Genomic DNA, 10,000 nt, shown 5'->3' with positions numbered 1-10,000 from the left:
CCACAAGATTGCTAGACCAGCACCTTACCGCTGCGCCAGCACAGCACATAAAAGCGAAAAACTAGTGTCAAGTAAGTGAGCTTATCAACCCCCATTTCCCCTTGAAATGGATGGAAGGAGAGAGAGAAATCAGCTGTGACAGAAAATTCGGGAACAGGACAGGGTCAAATCAAGGGACGAAGGGAGATGGAAGGGAAAAGATCCAACTCGAGGAATTCCATGAACAAGTTTGACAGGACTGGAGAGAGAGGAGAGCTCATGGCAACACCGAACGTGTGAGAGCAGAGACAACCCTCGAAGGAAAAGGAATTATGCTCCAAGCACAGACGAATCAGCTGGTGGAAGATGTTGGTGGGCAGAAGGATCCTCAACAGATAGCTTCCTCTAAAGGACAGCGACGACCTTGGAAAACAGGGAGTCGGCATCCAAGCTCATCATGGACATGGGAGATGAAGTCCTGAGGGTGGCGAAGGTGAGCAGGAGAGAAAGTGCCAAGAAGCGAGAGTGAGAGACTCCGCTAACCAAGGCCGCAAGAGGGTGCATCACAGATCCGCGGGAGATGTTAGGACGCAGAAGTACGGGCAGCTTCTGGCTTTTGGGTAGCCCATAGGAATGAGGGAGACGAGGGTTGATGGCCTTGAACTTCTTGAAGAGATTCACCTTCGGAAAACAGGCTGCTAACTCCTTCAGACGATGGTGGAAGGCAGCATCAATACGTCCTCGGGGGTCGTTGGTCAGAACCTAAGTGGAGGCATCATCCAATAAGTCCCGGGCCTTCTGCAGGTAGGGGGCCCGGTTGGAGACTACCACCGAGTTGACCATGTCAGAAGGCAAAATGGTGACATCCTCTCTGAGCAGGCTTTGAAGGGCCTTTTGGTAACATTTCTATGAGTTGAGATGAAATGGTCAAAGGATGAAATTATGTCGGTGGAGGTAAGGGAGAGATGGCGGAGAGAAGAGGAAAGACCGAAACCAAGGACTTATTGCTTGTGAAGGGTTAAAGATAGGAAAGATTGGTGACAGCGACGATGAGGGAGAAGCGGTACCAAGGACAGTGAGAGGTGAGGTTCGAGAGTTTCTGGGAGAAAGAGCGGCCATGGGTGGTTGAGAGGGACCGGGAAGAATCGTGAAGAACGTCGGTTATGACCAGGAAGACATGTCCGGGATCCACTTTTTCAGGAGTCGTGAACGTTAGAAGGCATGCTCAACATTCCTCCTCCCAGTGCGGATACGTTCAAGTAGTAGAGAACGTGCTTAGTCTGGAAAAGGAGATCCTTTCTCTGATTACTTCAGTAGACTGGAGATCGAGGAAGAGAGCACCTACTCCTCGAGCCAGTTGGTTATTTTGTCTGGTCGTGGCAGTGACAGAAGCCTCGAGAGCACGAAAGGCAGGTACCTTGTCGGGGAAGGAGGCAAACAGGAACGAGAGTTTTTTTTTTTCTTAACTGTGGGGCCCATGATAAAAGAAAAATCACTCTACCGTGTTGATATATGGTAGAAAAACCTGCAATACATAAACTACCTTTATTGAAATATGTGAGACAGATTCGGAATCCTCCTGGAATTCATTTCTATGTCTGAAGGGAAAGGGGAAAGGAGGGAGTTTAAGTAATAGAAAGGAAAGGCAACACGGTGAACACGAGAAGCGAAGAGAGGTCAGGTGAGGTCGAAGGATCACGTGGTCTAATCGAAGGGTGACCCGCAGACTGGTGGAAGCTTCCTTAATCAAACTGCTTCCTGATTTCAACCTGAACAGCGGCTTTTCTCCTGCTGACAACCTTCTTGCTTCCCACATCCTAAGCCGGCCACTCTGTGCATTGCCCACCTGATCCTTCGACCTGACCTGTCCTCCCTTCGCTTCCGCTCTCCTATCCTCACATGTTCCGTCTCTCCCTTTTTCTCCATCTTATGTTACCTCCTTCTCCTTCCTCTGTAGGCCTCTCTGAGTCTTTTCCAACTTTTTCTGTTTTGCCTTTTTTATTTCCAGTCTTGACCTCTTACCGTTATTTCGTCACACCTTGTCATTGGTCTGGCCTTTTTATGTTATCTCTAGCCCAATCTGTTATTTTCTTTGTCCCATCTGTCGTCCTGCCTCCGACATATATGACGAGATGACGTCACAATAGATTTTGTATGTAAACATTAACTGTTGCAGGTAATCACAAGATATTGGTGGGTAATTTTATGACCCTTTATTGGTGTTATCAAAGGATATTTTTGTGTTTGTCAGTTGCAGGTTAGTTAAATGTGCATCAAAGGAGTTACAAAACCTATGCAGCGTGTAAAATAAAGACACCGGTATGATAAAAAGTGCATGTTTACATTCGAGCCGGTTGCATTCTGGGAAGAAAGGGTCTTGGAGGTTCCGAACGCGGCCCACTTGTCCTGCTGGTCCTGGACAAGATGTCTGGACGAGCAAGACGAGCAGTTCCGAACGCAGCATTAGTTTCCTCTCCAGTAATTTGATTGTAGTCCATGCTTCTGATCCACAGGTCATAACTAGGAGGACGCACTGGTTAATTTTTTTTTCTTTTTAAACACAATGGCAAGGAACCTCTTAGTATGCTACTAGGTCTGTCGAAAGGGCTCCAGCTCAAACTGATGCGTCGCTTTATTTCCTCTAGGTAGGATATATATATATATATATATATATATATATATATATATATATATATATATACATACATATATACATATGTGTGTGTGTATGTATGTATTATATACTTTATGTATACACACACGCACACACACACACACACACACACACACACACACACACACACACACACACACACACACACACACACACACACACACACACACACGTATATATATATATATATATATATATATATATATATATATATATATATATATATATATATATATATATATATATATATATATATGTGGAAAATTATCTTCCAATTTGTGTAAATTTGCATTGTAGTTTTAAAGAATTTGAATATAATTCTGGATCGAAAATGATAGAAAACACTTGGAGCGCCTTGATTGGTTGCCAAACGTCAATTTAATTTTTTATAATTTACAATTATTTTCTATTCACAAACGCAAGGGCTGTCTTCAATTTTGACCTTATGCATAAGGACTGTCTCATAATTGTTTTATGCAAATTTCCCTCTGTTGAAGATTATTTCACTTTGGAAATAATAACAAAAGCTTTGAGGCCACTTGTGATAAATTATCAAACGTGAATTGAACCGTCCGCTACGATTATATTGCACTATCTTATAAAAAAGAAAAAGAAAAAGAAAAAAAAATGCGGCGACCAGTTTTACAGCTGATGCAATGCCAGCAAACGTAGGAATGCCACATCTCATTTTAAATATACTAAATGTGTAATACTATCGTTGTGATATCAGTAAGATTTATTGGCATATTTATCATATATTTTTACAATAGATTAGCACAGTAGGGTCTATAACGATTTACAAATTACTCCTATTACCAGCAGTAGCTTGGAAGTGTGACAGCAGCACAAATCAGAGACAAAATCACAAATATTAGACCGTTCGAGAATACCGCCCCAGATCTCCTTAATTTGGGTCAGGCTGAGGACGGGCATTCAGAGATCGCGTGCTGTGATAAAAATAAAAATAATGATAATAGTTACCCCTGCTGTCTAGGCAATAGGGGTAACTGATGGAATCATTAAAAAATCCTGGATCCGAATCACCATCAAAATGCGATGCAATGTTAGTTAAGCAAAGATACACCTCTGGTAAATATTTCATGATATTATTTTCATAACATTTTGAGTTATCCTGTTGGCCAACAAACAAATGAACTAAGCAATGCTACCAAAAGCATAACCTCCTTGGTGGAGGTATATATATAATAAATATATACATATATGATGTATGAGATATGTAATGGAGTGAGAAAAATGAAATTGTGAGGAAGCAAATACTTTACCTTAATGTGCTAGACATCAAAAGTCATATCCGAAGGCTGTCATTAAAGATTTCCCTAACCCACTTCCGCTTATCCTAGGAGGCTTAAACTTCACATTAATGATACACATCACTATAGGCCATGTGTTGATTTGCAGTCCTTAACTTACATTTTCTGCTACACCGGTAAGGTATAGTAAAGTGTGAAAATGGAACCTATGGATTATCGTGCTGCAGTCAGGTTTTTCTACTTGAATAGCCGCACACCACAAGAGATCTTCAATGAAATGGAAGCGACTAGCGGGGAGGATGCCCCATCATATAGTGAACATTGGCATCACCAGTACAGGTATGGTCAGAGATTTATGGAAGCGGCTTCTATCCCAGGGCAGCCTCAGTTTGCCAATAATGGGGACACATCCATGAAGTGGAGGCTACCATTTCATTACTGTTATTACTATTTGTTATCTAACTCAGGATCATTCATGACCATTTGCATAAGCAAAAGCTGTCTGCTTGATAGGTTTCCAGGCTACTCACACCTTTCCTTATGCAAGAAGGAGTCCATTGTTCCAAGGCTCTTTTAGCCGAGTGCCAAGAAAACCAGGACTTTTTTGACTGACTAATTATGCTAGATAAAACTTGGATCCATCACTATAATCCAGAAACTAAGGCCCAGTCAAAACAATGGAAGCATTTTGACTCACAACCAACGAAAAGAGGCATGTCACACCCTCCGCAGGCACGGTCAAGCTCACATTCGTTTGGGACCAGCATCGAGTAGAGATGATGGATTTCCTGGCAAAAGGTACCACAACCCTAGGAACTTACTGTGCTTCACTGCTACAGAAATTACAGGAGGCTATCACAACCAAGAGGTACGGAATATTGATCAAAAGTGTCCACCTCCTACAAGATAACGCCCCATATCACAACTCTTACATCGTCCTGACCTTTTGTCATCTGCCTTTCACCTCTTTCCGTCCATGAAGTCACTTTTAAATGGCAAATTATAAAAAATGATGAGGCATTGATTTCTGAAGTCATTTCGAGACTTGAAATGCAGCCTGAGGACTTCACCGTGTATAAAGGTACACCTATGGAGGTGTATCTTTACGCATGTGAAATTTCAGTGTAGGATAAGAAGTGAATAAGGGGAAATCTTTAATAAGCGCCCCTCGTACCACTCCTCTAACCGAAACGGAATCATGCCACAGCCTTGCCAGCCATATGATCATGCCCCTTGCAAAGCAATATGTGTTGCTGATTTCATCTTTATTTCTTACTCTCCGCTATCGTGATATTTCCATAATTGTTATCTGACTCACTTTTTCCGAGAGGAGTTTGTAACTTCAACGTGACGAGTGGATGTGTGTTTGTATTTGTTTATGAAATAAGCGTTTAGTGTGGCCACTGTTGGTTGTGTGATATATTTCATAGTTCTGCGGTGTAATGGGGGGACTAGTGTGACCGCCTTCCTGGCCTGGGAATTATGGGGGGACTAGTGTGACCGCCTTCCTGGCCTGGGAATTATGGGGGGACTAGTGTGACCGCCTTCCTGGCCTGGGAAGTATGGGGGGACTAGTGTGACCGCCTCTTGGGGGAGCTCAAGATGTTGCATCATGGTAGGACGGTTTCTGTTATTGGGATAGGACGCAGAGGCCTATCTATCTATCTATATTCACACACACACACACACACACACACACACACACACACACACACACACACACACACTCACACACACACACACACACACATATATATATATATATATATATATATGTATTTTATATATATATATATATATATATATATATATATATATATATATATATATATATATGTGTGTGTGTGTGTGTGTGTGTGTGTGTGTGTGTGTGTGTGTGTGTGTGTGTGTGTTTATATATATTGTATATATATGTATATATGTAAACATACATATATACATATTTACTTATATATATATATTATATATAAAGATGTATATATATACGTAAATATATGTATATATATGTATATATATGTATATATATACATTATATATATATATACATATATACATATATATATATATATATATATATATATATATACACACACACATTTATACACATAAAAAATATATATATATTTATATCTATAAATGTGTATGAATGTATATATATATATGTTCATATATATATGTTCATATATATATATATATATATATATATATATATATATATATATATATATATATATGTGTGTGTGTGTGTGTGTGTGTGTGTGTGTGTGTGTGTGTGTGTGTGTGTGTGTGTGTGTGTGTTTGTGTGTGTGTGTGTGTATGTGTGTATGCGTGTATGTGTACCTAACATTAAAATAGAACCTAATATTTTGCAACTATGTCCGTGTATATATATGTATGCATATACGTATGTATGTATATGTGTGTGTGTGTGTTTGTTTGTATGCTTGTTTGTTTGTATGTGTGTCTGTGTGTATGTTTGTTTGTATATGTGTACGCGTACTTACATGCGCGCATATATAGACACATATAAATATATATATATATATATATATATATATATATATATATATATATATATATTCACACCCACGCCCACACACAGATAAAGGGAAAATGTTTGCTATATAACAAGTTCCAGATGCGTCATGGACACACCCGTGATAAACGTTAGGAAAACAAAGAAATTACCTTGAAATTGAACGTGTCCAGTTTAGAAACGTTTCTTAGCATGTTGCCAAACACATAAACATATTTGGTATGCGTATACAAGCATTTCGAGGTATAAAAAACAGTAAAGGAATAAAGTGTATGTATGTAGTAGGTTAGTGTAACTACAAAACATGACGCAATCTCTATGGCATCTGATCCGTAGAGTGAGAATTATACAATGCAGTATATCGAAGAGAAGCATCATTGTTTTTCTTCCGGAACTCTATTTTTTCATCTAGATCGACGATTGTTTACGAATCAAACATTAAAAGCGTGTCCTTAACATCGCAATGCTGGAATACAGTTGACGAAAGGTGGCGCAAGAGGTGACGTCACGCAACGGGTGATGCGCTAGACCCACCATTCCCTCGTCACTACTTGTTCAGCTCTCGGCTGTGTTTCCGCTCTCGGGTCCCCGGACTGTTGCCGTCGTTCGGCCTTCTTTATTTCTTTGGAACTCTACCGATAGCTAATGCTGAGTTTATAGTGCAAGTGAGAAACGTATAAGTAAAATCGAATAAATATTAAGGCCTGCGCAGAAAGAATGGTGGTTTGCATATTTGAGGTGAGTTAATGTGTGCTTGGCAACTCTTTGCCTAAGGTGCTCTGTTGGATTTTAAGTAGAATAAGAACAAATAATATGAGACTCATGTTTGCAGTTCATTTGTATTAGTCTTCCAAATCGTATGAAGCTTGTGTATGTTTTTTTTTTTTAATTCTTGTCAGATGTTCATGCACGTGATAATTTTATTATAGATAAAATTATTACTTTTCAATTTGAAAAGTGAAATATACTACACTAAGAATTTCAGTTAACTAATGTGATTTTACATTTCAATCACAGATTTACCCTATGGAACGTGATATATGTATACTAAAATACATATACGTGTGTGTGTGTGTGTGTGTGTGTGTGTGTGTTTGTGTTTTTTGTGTTTTTTGTGTGTTTGTTTTTTTTGTGTGTGTTTGTGTTTGTGTTTTTTTGCGTGTGTGTTTGTGTGTTTTTTTGTGTGTGTTTGGGATATGAATGTGGATGGTTGGATAAATAAACAAATAAATATGTATTATATAAGCACATACATGCATACATACAAACAAACATACATACATGCATACATACATGCATACATACATGCATACATATATATATATATATATATATATATATATATATATATATATATGTTATATATATATACATTCATATATATATATGTATAGATGTATATATATATATATATATATATATATATATATATATATATATATAAATCACATAAAAAATAAACATACAGACAATTGCTATTTATCCGAACTTCACATATTAATTTATGCGCCTCATACATCCATAAACAAATGCGCGTCACACGTGCATGGATGACACCCAGTTTGTGTATCTACATGTATGATGTCAAGTCGTAGAAGCTCGCATAAAACAGGTTTCAGTTCCATTTTCGAGCAGAGAAAGTTGGAGCCTTCTTCACGGCATAATTCATTTATTATTATTATTTTTTTTTAATCCCGGAGCTTCAAATTTATTTAAAGGAAATCGGCTCAAAATTCGATAAAAAAAGGAAAGCGTGTTATACTATTTATCCATTTCGTTAGCCTTCCCGTCTTCGTTCAGATACGAAATGATAGACTAAATCTGCCTTGTCTCGTATTTTAAAGTTATTATGATACTTAAAATGGTTACAAGTTCAGTAAGGCAGCATCTTCACTTATTTTTAAAGCTCGATCATTTATTGGTAGAACTTATTAGTAGAATCTTTTAGAGTGAAACTCAAAATATGAAGGAAAGTTGAAATAATGATCGTTTGTAGAGAATCTTTAAACTACCTATTTATCGTTACAACTGAGGCGACTGTGTTACAAGACTGGAGTTATTTTGATAATAGAAACAAATCCGTTTCTTCTGAGTAATATCTTTACCAACAAGATTAAAATCAGCTGTAAATACACTACACAAAATAGGAAAGGACTGGAAATGTACGGTTGAGAATAATAATTAAATGGACTTCCATTTTAACCGCTTTTAACCGTTTTATCATTATTTTTCAAACACAACTTTTGGTATTAAAGCTTCCGTATGAAGGTTGTGTATTTGTGTTTTTTTAAAGAAATAATTTGATTGTTTTTTCACGTCATATGCAAGGTCACAAAAATATGGGCAGTGATTGATTACATTCACGTTCTTGACGAGACCGCTGAAATCCATCCTTTTATTTTATTTTATTTTTTATATAGATTTCCAAATTGCATTCTCTCCTCTGCGACACATTCGTAGTCAAGAATTTATAATCGGCAGAACGGACTGTCTCGTTTCTCAAAGTACTTTCTCTTAACACGACTTTTTTTTTTTTATACATAATCCGTACCTCTGTCTCTTAAATTTGATGGTCATTATATTCCCCAATATATTTAGCAACCATTTTGTATAGAACATTTATGTCAAAGTGTCCATTGTTAGTACAATAGGTGTGGTGTTACATTCAGGACACACCACCGGTATAATCCGGAAATTCCATCCGAATCCAAAGATGAATACTTGTGCCTTTGTGTTCCAAGAAGGCATCCCCTCAGAATAATGCTCTAAAAAAGGCTTTATTATACCGATGTTTCGAAAACTTAGAATATAATGTAATATCTCTAATTTTAAGAATGTAATGTTATATCTCGAATTTTAAGAATATAATGTAATATCTCGAATTTTAAGAATATAATGTAGTATCTCGGATTTTAAGAATATAATGTAATATCTCGAATTTTAAGAATATAATGTAATATCTCGAATTTTAAGAATATAATGTGATATCTCGAATTTTAAGAATATAATGTAATATCTCGAATTTTAAGAATATAATGTAATATCTCGAATTTTAAGAATATAATGTAATATCTCGAATTTTAAGAATATAATGTAATATCTCGAATTTTAAGAATATAATGTAATATCTCGAATTTTAAGAATATAATGTAATATCTCGAATTTCAAGAATATAATGTAATATCTCGAATTTTAAGAATATAATGTAATATCTCGAATTTTAAGAATATAATGTAATATCTCGAATTTTAAGAATATAATGTAATATCTCGAATTTTAAGAATATAATGTAATATCTCGAATTTTAAAATATGATTTTGTATCTATAAGTTAAAGATATGTTATCAGTACGGCGTATTGTCTGCAACGGAAATGCCATAAATTGCTAGTGAGCTCTAAGTAAGCTGTGAGACTTTTAAGTACAATTACCTGGCCTCTTTTTAGGAATATTGATTATAAGGGTACGGGAGAAAGTCATTGATCAAAAGGCTATTATAGTAGGTCTCGTATGAATTGAGTGATGGAGTGTCCTGGTTGTTA

The 10,000-nt window shown here is 36.9% G+C and overlaps 1 protein-coding gene across 2 annotated transcripts in view; it reads left to right on the top strand.

Moving 5' to 3' along the window:
• LOC138864713 (uncharacterized) overlaps window positions 1-10,000 on the top strand; it is a 33,585-nt gene that overhangs the window by 11,316 nt on the left and 12,269 nt on the right. The window contains exon 1 of one of the 2 annotated variants that reach the window (XM_070132658.1): window positions 6,972-7,198. The exons of the other annotated variant lie outside the window; for it this stretch is intronic. Within the exon in view, the coding sequence (XP_069988759.1) occupies window positions 7,178-7,198 (21 nt within the window). The 5' untranslated portion in view covers window positions 6,972-7,177. Of the gene's footprint in view, window positions 1-6,971; window positions 7,199-10,000 lie in introns of those variants that run through there. 2 annotated transcript variants of the gene reach the window in all.

The sequence above is a fragment of the Penaeus vannamei genome, chromosome 18 (assembly GCF_042767895.1).
Source record: "Penaeus vannamei isolate JL-2024 chromosome 18, ASM4276789v1, whole genome shotgun sequence".
NCBI classification, from domain to species: domain Eukaryota; kingdom Metazoa; phylum Arthropoda; class Malacostraca; order Decapoda; family Penaeidae; genus Penaeus; species Penaeus vannamei.
Note: the sequence above shows the minus strand (reverse complement) of the source record. Positions and strands in the feature narration are given on the sequence as shown.